Source organism: Lepidochelys olivacea (assembly GCF_965140295.1).
Source record: "Lepidochelys olivacea isolate rLepOli2 genome assembly, chromosome: 10".
Taxonomy (NCBI): Eukaryota; Metazoa; Chordata; order Testudines; family Cheloniidae; genus Lepidochelys; species Lepidochelys olivacea.
This window is the reverse complement of record NC_140420.1, coordinates 47,561,207-47,580,260: the sequence shown is the minus strand read 5'-3', so window position 1 is coordinate 47,580,260 and position 19,054 is coordinate 47,561,207. Positions and strand designations below refer to the sequence as shown.

The window sequence follows — 19,054 nt, the reverse complement described above, 5'->3', positions numbered from 1 at the left end:
TATAAGCAAGGAGTAGGTGGGGGACTGCTCAGAGCTTTGATCCTGGGTAAGAGAATACCCTCCTCTTCCAGGGGTCACAGGCACATTTTGGTTATCTTCCTAATACCCATTTTGAAATAAAGTGCAGACCAGGGCTTGTCTTCTGCAGTGACTCTTTATTTATTCCTCTTTGTTACAACATTCCAGTCCATGAATATACCCTAGCTGTTGACATACCATGCTGCATGGTTCTTTGTCACTGGTGCCCCACCTGTGCCACCCTGCTAAATGGATTTATAGCTCTTGATAGAGCAGCACATGGTGGACAAGTCAAACCAGCACAGCCAGGTGTGTTGGAAGAAAAGTCTCACTCACCAGTGGTTCATAAATACAGGTTATATGCCTAAGGCTAGCTCCTCCTAGGGTTCAGTTCTTTCCTCAGCTTTCCTTCTCTCTCCCCACCCCCACAGAGCCTATTTAACTCTCCACTCCATGCATCCAATGTAGTAAAAGCTCATGCTCTGATATGTCTGTTAATCTATAAGGTGTCCCAGGACTCTCTGCTGCTTTTACAGATCCAGACTAACATGGCTACCCCTCTGAAGCTATTTAACTCTTGGGGCTCCAGAATGAATCAAGTTAAGAGCACAGCTTCATTCTACAACAACACTGTGTTCCCCTCTCAACAGAGGAATTGCCTAAAATATTACATCAAAATAGGAGCTTTTCCTTAAAGCCAAACAAAGGGGGGATTATGCCACTGGAGTGGAGTTTGATGCTATGTAATTCTCACTGGGTCCCAAGGTACTTAACCTAGATTAATCTGATAAGTGATAGATGAACCACACCCCCATGGAACAAGGAACTGAAGAGGGACGGAGCCCTGGCTGAGTCTCTATGGTTAAAAGATTGAAATGAGCAACAGGCAGGTGAAAGAACAAGGATCAACTCCACAAATGGAAGTTTATCACCACAGCTGGCTGCTGCAGCCTGTGTGTTCACAGCAGATCATTCTGGGTTTAGAAAACTAAAGTGAATTCTTTAATACTGATGGCACTATGGTGCTGCCTGACCTAGACACCACAATGGGAACAAAGGCCGTTTAAGGGCTACACATTGGGACTGCCATTAAGATGTGAACAAACCACACCTAAGCTACCCTTAACGTTAGCACTGTGGGTGCACATCTCTTCTCTTGTGGAATGATGCAACCAGGTCACTTCCCACCAAAAATGCCAGCAACTGCTATCTGGAAGCTTAAGCCAACCACTCCCTGGAGGGATGACCTCTCCTGTTATAGTCTAACATCCAGCCAATATCTATAGCTGTAGGCACACTGAAATAGCACCAGGCTTTGGTAGTGTCACAATCTTGCCAGGACAGAGTACTGGGCTGTAGAAAGCCTGGCCCTATATAACTGATAGCACTAGCATATGAACATGGGAGTCATGGCTAACCAACAATGAAATCTAGCAAGAGCAACCTGTTGGGTCCAGCAAACTGAACTAACCACCCTTTGAGCTTCCCCCTTCAGCACTGGGTCCAGCAAACTGAACTAACCACCCTTTAAGCTTCCCCCTTCAACACTATCTCCAGCAATCTGAACACAGTTCCAGCTAAGACCGTTTCCTCATGCCCCAGCAAAGGGCAAGGATAACATCATAGCACATTTCAGCCAAGGAGTTCCAAGCACTTCAAACATTCATCCATGCAGCCTCAACACTCCTGTGAGGTAGATCAGTTATTCTCATTTTGCAGGTAAAGGAATGGAGGTACAGAAGTTAAGTGACTTGCTGACAATCCTACAGTGAGGCAGAAGCAGGAATAAAACTCAGGAGCTCTGATGCTGACCATTACTCTAATTCCTCACCACCACAGCTTCTGCATCCAACTATTCTCAGAGATGCCTGCTTCAGAGCAGGATAGCCCCTTACCAGTCTTAAAAGTGCACAGTTTGCCCCCCCCCCCCCCAATCTTGCTTTAGGGAATGTGCCTTGCTGTGGCAGAATTTACAGGGGGAGGGAGGGGAATTCTCACAGCCCCCACTTCATTTGTTGTTATGAAGATAGGAAGTTTAAGCCCAAGGCAATTCTGTTGGCAGTGGTAGAGGAAGGCCTGCATAAAGAGTCTGGCTGATCCAGCACAGCTTTGCATTGTGCCCCCCCCCCCCCCCCCCACACACACACCCTTCCCCTTTAATTGCCAAAAGCACATGTGGTCACTTTGGGCTCTCTATAAGCCTTACTCCACCCCTGACTCTCCCCCACACTCTACCTCTAGGAGAAATGGGTAATTTGCACGTGCACACAATGGAATAACTATCATCCCCAGAAACAACTGGATGGGTCAGGTGCTGCAGCCTTTGGAAGAGCAGCTGTGGAGTGTCTAATACCCATCTCCAAACTAAGGCTTTAGGCCAAGGATCAGGGGCCTCAGTAAAGTGGGCACATGGGAGAGAGGGTTTGCTGGCTGATGGGTTTGCGGATGCACTTGCTGTTCATGAAAGTGAGTCAATAATGCTAGCATGTGGCAGGCACAGAGGAGACTTTGACAGGCCACAGATTCAATCCCACTTGTCAGCCTATCTGATGCAGGAACTGCTTAGGACAGATTGGGGCGAGCACCACATGAGTTCTCCATTATACCCAGCACCTATTTCAAATACAAGACAGCAAGATGATCAAGGCCACTTGAGATGGAACCTTTCAACAGAGTTCATGGGAGCATCTCTCCCCTGCACAGCACAGGAATCTGCTTATGGCTGGGGACTAGTCTCCTCCCAGCTAAAAGGGTAAGCTCCACTGCTAACAGGGGATCACGGGGCTTGAAACTGCATCGCTAGGCATGGAAATTGACGAGCTAGGAGAAAAAGCATGGAGAGTTTCCTGCAACAACCGAACAATCTTGTTCTATGGCTTCCCCCCGGGCAGGCTGGCACAGCATTCCCTTGCAGTACTGTGCTTTCCAGTTGTGGTCGGAGTCCCTTCTGGAGCTATCTTACCACCATACAAATCCCAACCACGCTCTCCCTACCCCCTTCCAGCTACAACTCCATGGCCCACTTGGGCCCAAAAGGAGATGTCACCGGGCAGGTAATGCTCTGCTGGCACTACAGGATGCACTGTGTTAGGGAAACTCACCTACTGCTCTCCAGATCCGCTTGGAGCAGACATGAGAGCAGCTGCCGCTATAGTGTTATATAATGGGAGGGGGGAAGGAAATGGACTCTTCCTCCCAGCACGTCATTTAATGCTGGGAGCTGGAGAGAGGCAAGTCAGGGGATGGGAGTTGGAGTTGCTGCTTCTACAGATTGGGACCCTGCTGCTTTGGATTTGGACACAGTGGTTTGTGGGCAAGTTTCAAGCTAACCCATCATGCGCAAGTCTAGTTTGCGCAGACCAGTTTCTATCTATTCTACGTGGAGTCACAGCAGGGTAGGTGCCAAGCGTCCCAGGCTAGAGGAGGCAGCAGGCTCGGAAGAGCAGCATTCCATCCAGGGAGGACAGGTGCAGGGAGACGCTCTCGTTGGCGGAGATGAAGATCACTGAGCCCCGGCGCAGGGTCATTTCAGAAATGGCGGCGGTGGAGGTGCCCACGGCCGTGCCTTGGATCACCAGCAGGATACTGGCAGAGTCGATGGCTGAGATGAGGTACAGCTTAATAGCGGAGGGAATCTGCAGTGGAAACACATTTGCCATGGAAACCAAATCTGGGCTCAAATTCCGATCCAAGTTTCTGCCTCCTCAAGGACATAGGAGGCACTTGTACTTGTACCTCAGACGACCCATTGCCCAGTGACTTCTCTCTGGAGCCTGCCTCTGCTCACAGCAGCCCAAGCCCCATGAGCCCTGGGAGATCACAGCATAACTGAGAGCGGCCAAGCTCCAGATGTTGGAGTCAGTCTCTAGCACCCGGTTGAGAGGTGAGCAGCCAAAGATGGTGCAGCGATGCCCGTGCAGCTGAGACAGCACCAGGAGAGGGAGGGAGACAAGTGAATGGTAGAGCACAGCAGGAAGAGGGGAAAACCAACAGCGGTGCAGCCTGTCATTACCTCCCTCAAGTGAGAGCACGAGGCCTAGCTAAACACCCCCAGGTCTCAGCTCTGCGCGGCCTTCTAGCTCTGACACCATGCCAAGCACTGAGCAAAGAGAGCGGCTTGCTCTGTTTAGCACCTCCTAGTGCTGCTCAGACTGGGGCTTGGCTGATAACATGTGACCCAGGAAAGGGGTGGGCGTATCTCCCCCAGCCCTGCATTCAAAGCAAAGTGAAACTTGTCAACACCAGCGCAGCAGCAGGATGGAGGAGGGGGAAATGGAGCAGGACCCAGAGGCATAGAAGGCAAAGCTCCCTGGAGGACATGGGACACTCTGGCTTCAGGGGGCAGGATGGGTAGACACACACCATCATCTGTCCCAGAGCCAGCTAGCTGAGTCCAGTGATACTCAGGAGCTGCAAGTGGCTCTTTCATGTCTCCTGGGGCTCTCTGCAGGGCCTGATATTAAAACGCTGTGATTTAATTATTAGCCAGTCTACGTTATTAACCAATCAGGATGCTTTTACTATGTTATTAACCAATTAAGTTATCAACTTGCACTAAGTTATTAACTTATTTGCTGTGAGAATAATATATATTAAAGAACCTACATATTTCCCATCATACTGTTTAAATATAGTATTATAACCAGGTACTACTGTGCGTCTTTTGGGTAACGTTGGTCACTAATGTGGGTACTGAACCACTGAGGTCTGAGTATCATTGATCTCCTTATCCCAGCGCCTTATGGTCTCAAAGTAGCACAGTGTGGCTTGTCCCAGTTGAGCTGACCCCATGATCCTACCTCTAGTACAGGAGGTGGGAGGGAAGGGGGAACTCCGACAGGCTGGGGAGGGGATGCAGTGATCTCATCTCAGGTCAAAGCATTGGGGGGGAAGGGGATAAGAGTTGGATGTTAATGGGCAACCCAACTGATGTGTTTTTTTCCCACTCCTTGACTGGGAAGGAGTCTCTTCCCTCCCACCCCACGTCACAGTGACATGGCCTTTGGCAAGGGAGGCTTAGGTGTAGCTTTAGCTTTTTGCAAAGCCACTTACTGCTGCTCGTTGAGAGGAATGGAGAAGTTGCTAGAGAGATCCAAAGGCAAGGATGCTGTCTCTGTTTGCTCCCGTTGGAGGAGATGTGGCAGTCTGTCTGATGCTGCTACTAGACCCCCTTTTCCCCCAGTTAATTTGCTGATCCAGGGTCCCCACTCACCTCTATTTTCATGACGGTGAAGTCTGGCACAGGCGGGTCATAGAGGTAGACACAGGGATCCAAGCGGCTCTGTGTGGGGGCAAAGACCTTGGAGCTGCTGGGCGCTGGGTTGTAGTTCAGCATTTCACACAGGGTGAGCACGTCAATGAATTTGGGCGTCAGGCCGGCTCGCACGGTATTGTCGGAGCATGCCATGCACTCGATGCAGTCTGGGGAGCAAGGAGCACAGTGTCAGTGCAAGAAGGTGGGACCCTCCCGATCAGAAGCCAGGTGTCTGAACTCGGCTCCAGCAGGCTCCAGGCAGGAGGAAAAGCCTTCGTCCCTTCACAGCGGGAGAGACTAGGGATGCCTGGCTCAGGGAAACGTGCCATCCCATCATCTCAGAGACACTGAGTAAGAGAACACTTCCTCCCCACACCCCACAAACAGCTGCTGTCAATGCCAGGCTGGGCACCTATGGGGTAGGGGAGCAGGTGGCAACATTGAGCCTGAAACACCTCCCTCCACAACACATCAGAAAGCACGATCCGAGCGGCAGCCTCTCACTCCATTGTCCGTGGAGACACTTAGTGGCGACCTCACTGGAAAAGGCCAACGAGCCACCTAGTTTGGTATCCCGGGTCCCACAATGGCCAAGGCAGGGAGCTTGAGATAAGGTGTAACCTGGAGATCAGCATAAGTCATGGATCATGATGATTGGCAGCGGCAGCCTTACCGTAGCCAGGGTTACAAAGTGCCCATCCCATTATAGGAGCCACTATCCACCGATGAGTGGAATCACAAATGCTATTATTCAGAACGGTCTCAATAGCATTGGCTAGGCATGGGAACACACCCGCCCAGCCGGCAGTCAAACTCACCTCCATAGAGGTAGGCATGAGGCTCGTTGGCTCCCAGGAACATGGACTCTCCTGGCTGCAGCATCACCAGGTTCAGGAAGTAAATGGCAAAGCAGCCGATGTCTCCCGGGAACTGCGAGTGCAGCTGCAGCAGCAGCTTCCCGCTGCTCCCCGAGGTGTCCTTCCCCGCAGCAACTGTGGGGGACAAGGGCAAAGCCAGGTTAGCAGCAGCCCCACAACTTAGTCCCTTCTGCGAGAGCCCCTGCTTTGCTTACAGCCCGCTAGCGGAGGCAGTACAGTGCTGCCAGCCCAGGGGTCAGGTGTCAACGGCTTTGGGGTTCCCCAAACCCTCCTCATCAGGAGGCCAGGGCAGGCCTGGACATTTCCGGCTGCACATCTGAGTCCCTCCAGATCCCCAGAGATGAGCTGAGCGAGGACAGGTGGCCAATGAGGGATTCAACCTGCCTGGGTGTGGTTATGAGTCAGACCTGATTAGCCACATGAGCCTCACCCAGATCCATCCACTTCCAGAGAGACAGGGTCCAATGTCCCCAGGCTCTGCTCTAGGGGAGAGATGGGTGGGCTGGCTGGCTTTTCCCATGCCACTGTCTGGGGACAGCGGGATCATATAGTCAGAGTATAAGGCCAGAAGGAACTGATTACCTAGCCTGACCTCCGGTAGATCACAGGCCACCCACCCCACCCTGTCTCACTAAACCCAACAATTGATCATGGTGGAGAGAGGCTGCTAGTGGCCTGTTCTCTCCCACAGGGGCATCTCCTGGATAGCAGAAATGCTTACTCCCCACCACCCCAGACACAGACCCTGCCAGCTACGATACATCACCACACACCTGGACCTACCCCTTCACTCCACTTCCAAAGCCCTCTGCCCACCTGCCCATTCCACACACATGCCGCACTCTCCCCAGCATCCAGGGGCTCCATCCTTTCTTTCTCATGTCCCAGTCCTCCCAGGGAAGGAGAGGAAGAAGGTGGGCATCCAGGGACAGATACTCATCTCCATATCTCCTTCCCCACATTTCCCACTCCAGCCCCTCCCTCCTCTTCCAGTGGGGAGCAGCAGGTCAGGAGGGGCATTCTCCCGCATCCAAGAATGGCCTTTTGGAGCTGATCCTCCTCCCCGCTCCTGCTCGAGCAGAGACTGGGGCAACCTCACTTGGCCTGAAACTCCTTCATTAGAAAGGAGGCCTCTTTGGCTTGGCTCGCACTTCCCCTCCATTGGCATAAAAGGGCTCCTTTGTATTTCCGCTCTGGGAGCCTCCCCGACAGAGCCCCAGCAACCTGGAGGAAAGAGAGACTGCCGAAGATCTGGCATAAGCTTGGGGGAGGGCAGTGTGAGCCTGGCAGACCAGGTGCCAACTCATGCCAAGGTGCAGGCCTCACTGCACACTGACAAATGCAGAGCTGGAAACCAGTCTGGCTCCCTGTGGGTTACGATAGTGAAAACAGATACAAGAATTATAAGAATGAGATTAGTGTTTAGATTGTGTGGAATGCTTGCAGGCTGCTGCCTGCATTAATCCTACTTGTAGTATCTGTACCCCATGGTATAAGGTAATGGGTGTGTGCTAGAAGTGTAAAATAAAAAGAAAAAAAGGAGGGACAGTAAGGAGAGACATCACCAAGTGTGAAGTGCCAGTTTACCACAAGAGGTGTCATCTCTCCCCAGCCTGGCCTCTAGACACCAGACAAGCCATTGTGGAACATCAGTCAACAAAAGACTTTGGCGATTGCTCCCCCCACACCCATGAAGAGGGGATATGCACAAGCCCGCATCCCATCACAGCTTCAAAGCTGGGGGAAGGGCATAAAAATCCCTGCCAAGGAGGAATTGTTATGACTATGCTGCCTGGAATTCAGAGAGGGCAATAATTCTAAGCATAGGCATAAGCATGCTATGACTTGGGTTAGCCCTAAAGGACATATAGAGCTTGCATATTACAGCACGTGTCTGTTACCTTTTGAAACCTAAACCTGTAACTCGTGTATGTTTACCTGCTTTAACCTTGTAAATAGCTCATTTCTTTTTCCTAGTTAATAAATCTTTAGTTAATCACAGGACTGGCTACAAGCATTGCCTCTGGTAAGAGATCTAAGGTAAAATTGACCTGGGATAAGTGACTGGGAGTAACCTGAATATTGTTGGGATTTTGGGCGCAAGGGAGCTTGTATCACAAAGACCGGTTTGCAAGACAAACTGGAGTGCCCCAGTGTCAGAGACTCCATGTTAAGGCTGTTTTAAGGCTTTACGAGTTCACACTTGTTAGGTGGTTGGTGAAATCTATGTATAGGACTCACAGCTAATTTGGGATTTGCACCCTGCTTCTTGACAGTCTGCCCTCACTCATGGTTGTGGGCCATGTCACACAGACGGACGCTCCTCTCCTACTGCTTGTCGGGCAAACACTTGCTGGGTTGGTTCAAGGAGCAGATCAGCCTTGACGGGAAAGACCACGCTGGGATAGAACAAGCTCCTGCCAAGAACACTCAGAGCTTTGCCCTGCTGGTGCAGGGAGGGCAGGAGGCAAAATCCTCTCCATGCTTGTTACTCTTTGGTTATAAATACACATGCGCCCTCCAGGCCCACATGGCTGCTCCACTCAGTTTATTTTTACTGGATAAACTATGCACAGGGAGGGATCTGAAGCCCCTGGTGTTGTCCCCAAGCCATAACGTTACTCATGTTCAGTGCTGAACTCACAAATCAGAGGCCTTTCGTGGTGGTATCGCTCCAGGGCAACTTACACAGCGCCTGTACAAATACAGAGGGAGGGGCTGAACTGCAGCCACTTTGGGAACGCGAACACCAGCAAAGCTTCCCAGGGCAGGCAATGAAGAGGTGTCACACTCAGGTAAAAGTCAGAGGGCGGAGCGTAGGGACCCAAGACCGATCGCTGTCAGGATGCTAGGGCTACACATGCGTCTCACAAGTGACTTAGGATCTTTAACACCCCCAAGCAGTCAGGGACCACATACCCCACCGTGCGCTCAGCTGATCCGTCCTCTCAGGGGTTGTATGGTAGGGAATATGGTCAGGCTCGGGGGCTCTGTCTCATAAAGCTCCTGTTCCAGGATGGCCTGCCCCTTTAAAGGCCAGATGCTAGCCAGCCCTGTTCAATCAGCCCTGCCTAGGCCACAATTAGCTGCCTCCCAGTGGGAGTCAGGTGGCAGCCTGATAAACACCAGGCCTCACAAGGGGCAGGGAATTTAGTTTGGTGAAGGAACTCTAGGGAGCAAGTCCTGACTTCGGCTGGAAGGACACCAGGGAAGTGGCTTGGGAGTCAGCACTTTGGGTCTCTCCACTCGGGGATAAAGGGAGCCCAGAAGGCAGGCTGAAGAGGAGCCCAAGTTAGGCAAAAGAACTTTGTTTGGACATTTGTTACCCCAGAAGGGGAATGAACTCAGAGTGACCCAACCAGAGGATTAATCCACGAATGTCCAGGACAGACAGGAAACCCTGGTGAATGGAAACTGAGGCAGGGAATGGCAGCAAGCCACGTTTGGCCAGCAGGGGGCTCTACAGGACAGGTGCATCCTGTAGCCACTCCCCATTTCACAGACTGTCACTGGCCAACCAGCAGACAGCTAGGTCTCTCCTACATGAGCAAAGCAGCGTAGAGCTCGGAGGTTGTGTGCACTTCAGGGGACGTTTCCTGCCTCTGATGGTGAACCTGCTTTCCCCAAGGCGCTCTGCCTGGACTGGAATGGCAGGGGGAGATGGTGCTGTTCCTGCAGGGAGGTGGCGGACAATGTAACAGACTCAGCTAGCACCCACGAGACCAAACACCAGGAAGTAAAGGGCACAGCCCTTGGTTATTCTGGAGCAAGGTTGGTCGGCTGCACTGTGGGAGGGATAGTCCAAAGACTGGAGCTGGGGAGGAGCTGGCAGTGAAAAATGCACTCTGTCCTGTGTGTCATGCCCTCTCCACCTGCAGCATCCCCCTAGCGAACCCAGACATTACACCCAATATGATCACCCACCCACCCAGGGCGTTGTTAAAAGCCCTGACAGCGAGAGCCAGTCAGTAACCACAAAGATGCTGCCCCCTCTTATCCACTCCAAGACGCCTGCTTGCCACCAAAGATCCATGGCAGCTCCATCCCCTTCACTAATCCAGGGCATTGCCAGGGTCAGCATGGGGCAAGGATCCATGCAGGTAGCCTCTGAGTCGTCCCAGCTCCAAGGGACTTTCCTCCCCCTGGACGGACAGGAAGAAGAGACAGCCACATCCCTGACACACATATACCCCACCCCCGGGACGCGGGGCTCTCCATGTCACGGGCAGGCGCCGAACAAACCTTCCTGGGAAATCCTCTTCACCAGCATGTTCAGCTGGTCCACAAAGACCTTCTTTTCGCTCTTCATCATTCTGGTGAAGCAGATCCGCAGCGCAGCAGACACGCCCCGGGGGTCATTGCACACGCTGCGCTCCAGCTGCTCCGCTGCCACGTTGCCGATCAGCGCCCGGAACTCGGGGACCTCTGCAAAGGGCAGATGCCCGTCAGGGGCCCAGGCTGGGGTAGGATAGCAGGGGCAAACCCACCCACTCAGCTACCCCCACAGGAATGGGCTGCTAACACCACGCCCCCTTTTATAAAGCGTCTGGCTTAGGGTCACAGAGCTGGCCATAGAAGCCAGGAGCCCCTGCCCCATCCCTGCCTTCCCAGGGCCCAGCTTTGCACTCTGGTGCACACTTAGGCATTTAAATCTCTGTTTTAGGCACCTGTGTTTGAAAAGCCTGTAGAAGGGATACAGTAACTGCCAACATGAAGGTGCTAGCCCCAGGTCCAGGCTGGCTTAGTGTCTCCGAGCTGCTCCGCTGAGCCTTATCCCAGGTGATGTTCTGCATTACGAAGCTAGGGCAGCAAATGTGCTGCTCCTGCCATCCGGCAAGGGCAGCTTCCCCTGGGGGGGCGAGGGGCTCAGCAATGGAACAGCCCCCATAATCACGGCTGGTCAGTCGGAGTGATCAGCCCCCTGCAGGCAGGCCCAGTGAGAGGGGAGTGCAAGACTGGGGCCTTATGCATTGGCATTTCTCCTCCCTGCAGGGCTCTGCTTGGAGGGCCACCGCCAGGGGCTGGAGGATGATATACCCAGCCCAGCTTCAGAGATACATTGAAGGGGATCTTATTAACCCCTGCAAGTGCTCAGCCCTCCCCTTTTGCCCCACCCCGCCACCATAGCATCTGACCCTTCCTCTTAGTCGGCAGTCCCAAGCTTGGGAGCTCTTTAGCCCCACTCTCCTGCCCTGCCCAGCACATCCCCAGCCAGCAGCACCACCTGGTGCTTACTCTGCAGAAAAGCCACAATTTCCTCCACGGGCCGGAAGCCACACATGCCCTGGAATGGGGTCAGCGCAATGGCCATCTCTGGCTTGTGATTGGCATCTGGATAGTGCTCAGGAAACTGGGCGTGAAGCTTCCCCGCCAGCTCCTAGAGAGGAGAGACGAGGACAAGAAGAGTCAAAGCCCGGGTGATCCCCCCTCAACAACTAGGTCCCTCCTCGCCAGCTCACGCGCTGGGAGGCTGCATCCTGGGGAAAGAGATCCCACAGGGCTTCGGGTATGCCAGCAAATGGATTCAATGAGGAGAGCCAGTCCTGCCCCAGGGGTCAGAGTGACTCATCCCAGGCAGAATTCTCACTCCCTGGGCTCCCTCACTGCACCATCTTCGTGGCTTCCCAGAGAGGGGCTACGGCTAGCTACATACCAGGCTTTAGCCCAAATGCCCAACCAGTGAAACATTCCCACTGAATCCCCCCACCTACCTCTCTTCTCTGCCCACTGCTGCGCCCCCCCCCCCCCCAGGACACTTCAGCACCGCAACTGCACATTTAAAAACACAGGACGCTGAGGAAATGCAGGTGCAGTAAGCAGACATGGCAACACTGCAGCACCAAGGAGATCTGGGATACAAGCACAGGCTAGCAAGGGCTGGGCTGATGTCCCCTGCGTTTAGTCCGCTGTGCACTTCTCACCAGGCTGAATAGAGGGGGCTCGGTAGTAGGCATTGGCACTTGCTGCTGAGCTGAAGGCTTCCTGTCAAATGACTCTTTCTGCATTTCTAATTTAAAGCTGCTTTTTGATATCAGATGGGAACCAGTTGCTGAGATCATAGCACTTAACACCCCTCAGCGAGAGCTCCAGCCCCATGCTCTGCCCAAGAGGAGCGTAGTCGTTCTCCCGTGCTTCATTCAGTTATTTCCTCCCCAGGAAATGGGTGGAGAACAAACATCTCAGGGGCGAGGGCCTAGCCTTATGACGCAAAAGGAATGTTTTATTGCCCTCATGCCCTCTTCTTGTTACAGAGTAATACAACAGCTCCTCAAACGAGCAGTCAGAGCTGGCCACGACACCCAGTGGCTGATTCAAGCCCAGTATTTAGGTTTTGTACAAAGAGCTTTTAAAAAAAGTTTATGACCAACAGAACTGTTGCCTTATGTTTAAAGCCCCTTGTACACAACACACACTGGCTGATCTGCATTAAGCTATTACAATTCATAGTCGCACAAAGCAGCAGTGTACATAGGAGCACTGCCAGGGCCCGATCAGGCTCACTGCTCAACATGCCAGACCGGCATTAGATGCTCAGGGGGCCTGACTGGGCCAGTTGTAACAGGCAAAAGGTCAAAGACGACTGGTGCTGAAGTAGACACCTAGGCCTCACCCTTACACTACACCTGGATGGGTGCTATTTCAACGGTAGCCTATTGTGCAGAGGACACAACAGACACTTATGTTCCCGTTGTTCTTATTTCTGTGCATCACACTGGGCGTGTCCCTATACTGAGGGAAGCAACTTGGGAGAAGCAGTGAAGGCGTTTTACTGAATGACCTGTTCTAACATAGAGCTACTCTGCCATGTGCTCCATGCTCTGTCACAGCCATTGAGACCAATGGGGTCAAAATACAATATGACCTGATGGTGACATGGCAGGGCTCCTTCTCAAGACCTAGAGGCCATGCCGTGTTCGTCCCCTCCAGCCACCACAGCACGTTTGGGGCATCCATGCAGGTGAGAAGCAAGATGCGTCTCATCCCAGGGGGGCTGGATGAGTGCAAGTTGAAGGGTACAGAACAAGGAGTAATGGTCTCAAGTTGCAGTGGCGGAGGTTTAGGTTGGATATTAGGAAAAACTTTTTCACTAGGAGGGTGGTGAAACACTGGAATGCGTTACCTAGGGAGGTGGTGGAATCTCCTTCCTTAGATATTTTTAAGGTCAGGCTTGACAAAGCCCTGGCTGGGATGATTTAGTTGGGGATTGGTCTTGCTTTGAGCAGGGGGTTGGACTAGATGACCTCCTGAGGTCCCTTCCAACCCTGATATTCTCTGATTCTAAGGGGGGATTGTTTTTGTATCTGCACTGGCTTTGGAGCAAGGTCTGTCTTTAGCTATGCTCTGTCAGGTACCAAGCAGCCTCTGGGCATGGAGTGCAACAGCCAGGTGTTGGCAGCATCTGCAACCGTTCCAGAGCTCAGTGGGTAGGGGACCATGAACATGGTGCACTCCTGAGCATCATGCCACGACAGCAGTCCTGGCTCAGCAGCATAGCTTACATCAGGGACATCTGCAGAGAGGCTGCCTGCAAGGCCCCAGAAGTGCACTCAGAGGGGGTTCAGAACAGCTTCTTACCTTATTGGGATGGGCCTGTATGGACAGGGCTGTGTTAACCGACAGCACTTTGAATAGGAAAGGCAGCTGGCCCTGGAAAGTCTCCTTGACCTTGGATCCCAGGCATCCAGGATTATCTCCTATCCACTGTCCTAAGGTCTTCTGGGGAATTCGATTATCCAGAATAACAGCATCGCCTCTGGGGTGGGTTCCCATCCAGAGCTGGAACAGGCATTTGTGGGATGGAAAAAGAGGGACAAGACAAAGCCATTAGCATCTCCAGCATGGTTCTCGACAGGCTTACAAAATAGGCCAAACAGACAGGTTCAAGGAGAGGGGGAAAGGAGGTAGGGTTGTCTGTACTTGAATTCTCAGCTTTTGCTTCCTGCTACAGTTCAGACTGAATATCAGCATCCCCCTTAGTTTCTAAGCGCATCTCTCACATCCACCCACCTACAATTATTTCCTCATCTCCCAGCTAGGTCAAAGTATACAGAGGTCTGATCTGCCAGGCTTGATCTTGATCTTCTCCTCAGTACCTTTCGAAACACAAGAATTGCCACAGTGGTGCAGACCACCATTCCATCCAGTCCAGTACCCTGCCTCCCGCAGCAGCAGATATGCAATGTTTCAAACAAAGACCAGGTCCCCCATCCCCACCCACCCCTTCCCCTTTGCCCACTCTGTTAGCATTGCACTGCAGCAAAGTGCAAGGAAAAGGGATTCAAATTCCTGCCTGACCTCAGCTGGTGATCTGCTTATGCCTTGAAGCATGAGGATCAAGAGCACACTTGCCACTATAGATTCTATTCATGTGTGTAATAGCTGCAATGTTCCAAAGGAAGAAGCCAACTTTTGGCCTCAGTCATGAGGGTGGAGACAGGGGAGGGAAAGTGGCTGACTCTGGGATCTCAGCAAAACCTGTGTCACAGAAGAAGGGCAGAGAGAGGGAGCTGGAGGCTTACCTCAGCATATGGCTTGTCTGGATCGATCTGTGCCAGTGGATCACTGCTAGCCAGCAGCTTGGCCACTTCACTGTCCAGACCAATCTTCCCCCAGGCATATTTCTGCACAACGCAGGACAGGGGAAACACTAAGCAAACACAAAAACAAAGGGTTATCCAAGGACACGTTGGGCAAAAATCACCAGCTCACAAAATGGCCTGACATTGCCACATCCCAGCCACCTGACTCCCCCGGCTAAAATTCCTGTCCGTACTTTGACCCCCCCTCTTGCCTCCACTGCTGCAACCTTCTCCCCTCTGGGAAGCTGCACCCTCCAAAATATTGTCGCTCAGATCAATGCAGCATCCCATCCGCATTCCTCTTTCGGCTCCTCCATCAAATTCAAGCTCCCCATCTCTAGGTCTCTGCACAACTTATCCTGGCCCCTAACTGCCTTGTGTCCTTCTCCCACACTCATCCTCATGCTTCCTCCCATGCTGTTCCTCATACTCAGAGCAGTCTTCCTCTCCCATACACCCAACCACTTTCCCCTCCTGAAAACTCACTTCTTCCATTAAGACTTTTAAACAACATCCACCAGAGAAAACGATGGATTATTAGGATTAGTTGTATTACAGTAGCCCCTAGAGGCCCAGGAGAGACCATTTTTATAGATCTGAATGGTCCTGCGTCTCTAATTTAGAACACACGATCCTTGGAGCTGCGATGATGTGTTTTGCACAGCATTGAGCACATGCTAATGGCATGGTTCTACAGCTCCTCCACGTCAGCTCATAAGAGCATAAGAAAGGCCGCACTGATCCCTCTAGTCCAGTATCCTGACTTCCAACAGTGGCCAGTGGCAGATGTTTCAGAGGGAATGAATGAACAGAACAGTTATAGAGCAATCCACCCACTATCATCCAGTACCAGCTTCTGGCAGTCAGGTTTAGGGATGCCAGAACATGGGGTTGCATCCCTGCCCATCTTGGCTAATGGCTATTGGAGGACCAATCCTCCACGAACTTATCTAATTTTTTTTTGATCCGTTATACTTTTGGCCTTCATAACATCCCTTGGCAACGAGTTCTACAAAGTGACTGTGTGTTGCGTGAAGAAGTACTTCCTTCTGTTTGTTTTAAACTTGCTGCCTATTAATGTTACTGGATGACCTTTGGTTCGTGGTAAATGAAGGGGTAAAGAACACTTCCCTATTCATTTTCTCCACACCATTCATACTTTTAGAGCCTTAGTTTTCTCAATACCCTCCAGTCCAAACCCACATGCTCTGGTCTAGCACCACACAGTCCAGTTCTACGCATGTCCACTACCTCAAGTCCAGTATGTTTCACTACGAGACAATTTCAGTTTAGAGCAACAAATGTCGGTGAAAGATCTGTGCCCCAGTGTAAGACATTCAACTATTCCAAGAGCCTCCAGCTCCAAAACTGGCCAAACCTCCTCCCCAACATGGTTTAAAGTGTGACTGTGTAAATATTGTATTTTCCACTGAATGCATCCGATAAAGTGAGATGAAGCTCACGAAAGCTTATGCTCAAATAAATCTGTTAGTCTCTAAGGTGTCACAAGTCCTCCTTTTCTTTTTGGGTAAATATGGCATCCTCACACCCCAGATCTGCCTCGTTGTCTTTGAGTCATGCCTGCTGAGCCAGACAAAAATGTGTTTACACTGCCATTCGCACAGCCCACACAGTTGTGGGAAGGTAAGCTGACTTCCACTCCTTCTCATGCGTCAGTCACATTGCTGATGGCAGAATCTTTGATCTTCGGGGTCCTAAGCAGACTTTGCAGGCCTGGCTGAACCTGTGTTCTTGGATTCACCAAGTGCTCACGCAGGGCTTGGCATCCCTGGTAGGCCTCGAAAACTCTACTTGCCAGTGCTAAGCAGGAAACTTTCCCTAACAAGTGGAAAGGGACAAGGAAGAGGAGGGTGGAGTAAGCAAAGCCACTGATTTCTGCAGAATTTAAGCTTTCATCAAAAAAACAAAACAAAACAACAACAACCAACCCAACCCTTATTTAACTCCATATACTACAATGATGGGGACCACAGGAGAGCCTGGACAGACAGAGAGGGTGGGAGCGACACATGGCACCTAGAAAATCACAGGAACGACACTGTGATCCACAGAGCTGTTGGGCCACTAGGCTCCTATACAATGAGTGGAGATAGGCACCTTAGAATGCGATCCACAAAAGCCAGCATGCTAGGCGAGGGGCCACCTATAACTATCAATGGGAGATGTTGACAAGAAATGATATGAACAGGCATCTCCCACCTGTTGGGAGAGTGTGCTAAGCACTGAGCTATGGGATAGTCTGATATACCCTATATATATATATAGGGCCTCCCTCAGTCTCTCCTGTTCAAGCTGTTCCATTGTGGATAAATAATTAGAGTGATTGGAGCAGAGGGCCAGAACCCGGGACCTCCCACCTTCTTGTAGAGTGCCCGAACCAGCGAGCTACAGAGTTTGTCTCTCACATGGCAGTTTTGTGGATGGCAGAGGTGTGGGCAAAGACCATGACACCCATTTTCCACACACAAACAGAAGTACAGAGGAGAGGCTGCACCAACACCACATGTGGAAATCAGCAGCACTCAGGAATAGAACCCAAGAGTCCAGACCCCCAGCCTCTCCCCACAAACCAACGGACCCCAATCCCTTTCCAGAGACAGGAATAGAAGCCTGGAGTCCTGCCCCTGTACCTTCCCTTCCCACCCACCAATAGAACCCAGGAGTCCTGCCTCTCCGCCCCCCATCAATACACCTTTCATGTGAGACCCAGGAATAGAACCCAGGCGTCCTGCCCCGCCCCCACAGAACCCAGGGCGGTGCTACCCCAGCCCCAGGGACGCCTGGCCTAGGAGCCTGGCGGTGACCTGGCGGATTCCCTGCCGGCATAGGAGGTGCCATGTGCCCCGCTCTGCAGGGAGCCGGCCGCTGCCCCCAGACGCTGCCGCGAGGAAGGCGCATCCCCGGACGGGGGTGTCTGAGCAGCTGGGGCAGGTTCGAGCCCACCCCCTTCCCCAAGGCCATGGGACCCACCCGCCCAGCATCCCAGCCAGAGCGGCTCGGCCCCGGCCGCCGCTCACCTCTCAGCTCCGCCATGGCTCCGCCTGGTGCCCGCTTCCCCAGCCTGCACCGCCCCGCCGGCCGAGCGAGGGGAGATCCGGGATGGAGCGGCGGCCACGCCCCTCCCGGCCCGGGCACGCTGGGAGAGGTAGTTCCCTGCCTGAAGCCCAGCAGCGCCGGGGGCAGGGGGCGGAGCCCGGTGTCGTCGGGCCACGCGAGCCCCCCACCAGGGTTCCACTTGGAGGCGTGGCGCCGGCCCCATTGTTCACCCAGCCCGGGCAGGGTCCGCCTGAGTACATGGGAAACACCCTCCTCTGTGCATGCGGGCTCCTGCGGGGGAAACCCTTCCCCCAGATACATCCTGCCATAGTGTGGGGCAACCCCCTGCGTGCACAGCCCCTCTCCCCACATATGCAATCCCCTTCCTCCCTATATGCCCCCCCTTGTGCACAGCCTTCCTCCCCATTATATACACCTCTACGCGTGCAACCGGTGTGCACAGCGCCCTTCCTCACTACATACACAAGGATGTGTGCCACCCCCGTATGCACAGCCCCTCTCCCCACATGCAACCCCCTTCCTCACTATACACAGCCCCATGAGTGCAACCTCGTGTGCACAGCCCCCTTCCGCACTATATACACAAGCATGCGTGCAAACCCGTGTGCACAGCCCCCTCCACACATATACAACCCTCTCCTGTGCAGTCCTCTTCCCCACTATACACACCCCCTGTGTGCAAAGCCCCCGTCCCCACTATATACAGCACGTAGCATGTGTGCAACCACCTCGTGTGCAGTTCCCTTCCCCACGATATACACCAGCATGTGTATAACGCCCCTAATACGTGCGCGGCCCCTTCCCCACTCTATGGAGTCTGTGTGCAACCCCCCTTGTGCACAGTCCGCTCCACCAGAGGATATGCAACCCGCCAGTGCGCGCAGCCCCCTTCCGCACCATATCAACCCGCCCCATGTGTGCAAACCCCGACCTGCCCAACCCTTTCCCTTTCCCCACTATTGGTAGCCTATTGTTTGTGTAGCCCACCCACTTCCCCAGGTATGCACAACCTCCCAGGCGCGCCGCCCCCTTCCCGTAGCAACCTCCCGTCCTACCACACCCGCCCCCATGTAACGCCAGGCCCCGCCCCCACGCGCGCAACCCGCTCTCCCTCAGGTACTCGAGCGCACGCGCACACTCCCGCGCGCCGTCAGACAGACGTTACAACGGGCCCCGCCCGCGCGCGCGAACCTCGCCGCGTCTCTTTCTCCTGGCGGCGCATGCGCTAGGGTTCACCCCGCTTGTGA

The 19,054-nt window shown here is 52.9% G+C and overlaps 1 protein-coding gene across 2 annotated transcripts; it reads right to left on the bottom strand.

The window, feature by feature from the left end:
- Positions 1–135: 135 nt before the first annotated feature.
- Positions 136–19,018, bottom strand: MPI (mannose phosphate isomerase). Of its 2 annotated transcripts, none has more exons than XM_084642415.1 (8): positions 18,999–19,018; positions 14,670–14,797; positions 13,726–13,926; positions 11,386–11,527; positions 10,393–10,575; positions 6,091–6,264; positions 5,231–5,439; positions 136–3,653 (listed from the first exon to the last, which is right to left on the bottom strand). In XM_084642415.1, the coding sequence occupies exons 3-8, from the start codon at positions 13,918–13,920 to the stop codon at positions 3,435–3,437; spliced, it is 1,122 nt and encodes a 373-aa protein (XP_084498541.1). In that variant the 5' UTR covers positions 13,921–13,926; positions 14,670–14,797; positions 18,999–19,018; the 3' UTR covers positions 136–3,434. The 2 variants fall into 2 exon arrangements, with proteins under 2 accessions (XP_084498541.1, XP_084498540.1); XM_084642414.1 differs by lacking the exon at positions 18,999–19,018 and adding an exon at positions 17,768–17,902.
- Positions 19,019–19,054: the final 36 nt, after the last annotated feature.

What these genes read in the sequence shown, in the direction of transcription:
- MPI (XM_084642414.1), bottom strand. An exon ending in TACAGGCCCATCCCAATAAG is followed by an intron (nt 11,528 to 13,725) that starts GTAAGAAGCTGT and finishes TCTCCTCTCTAG; the next exon opens with GAGCTGGCGGGGAAGCTTCA. An exon ending in AATTGTGGCTTTTCTGCAGA is followed by an intron (nt 10,576 to 11,385) that starts GTAAGCACCAGG and finishes TGCCCTTTGCAG; the next exon opens with AGGTCCCCGAGTTCCGGGCG.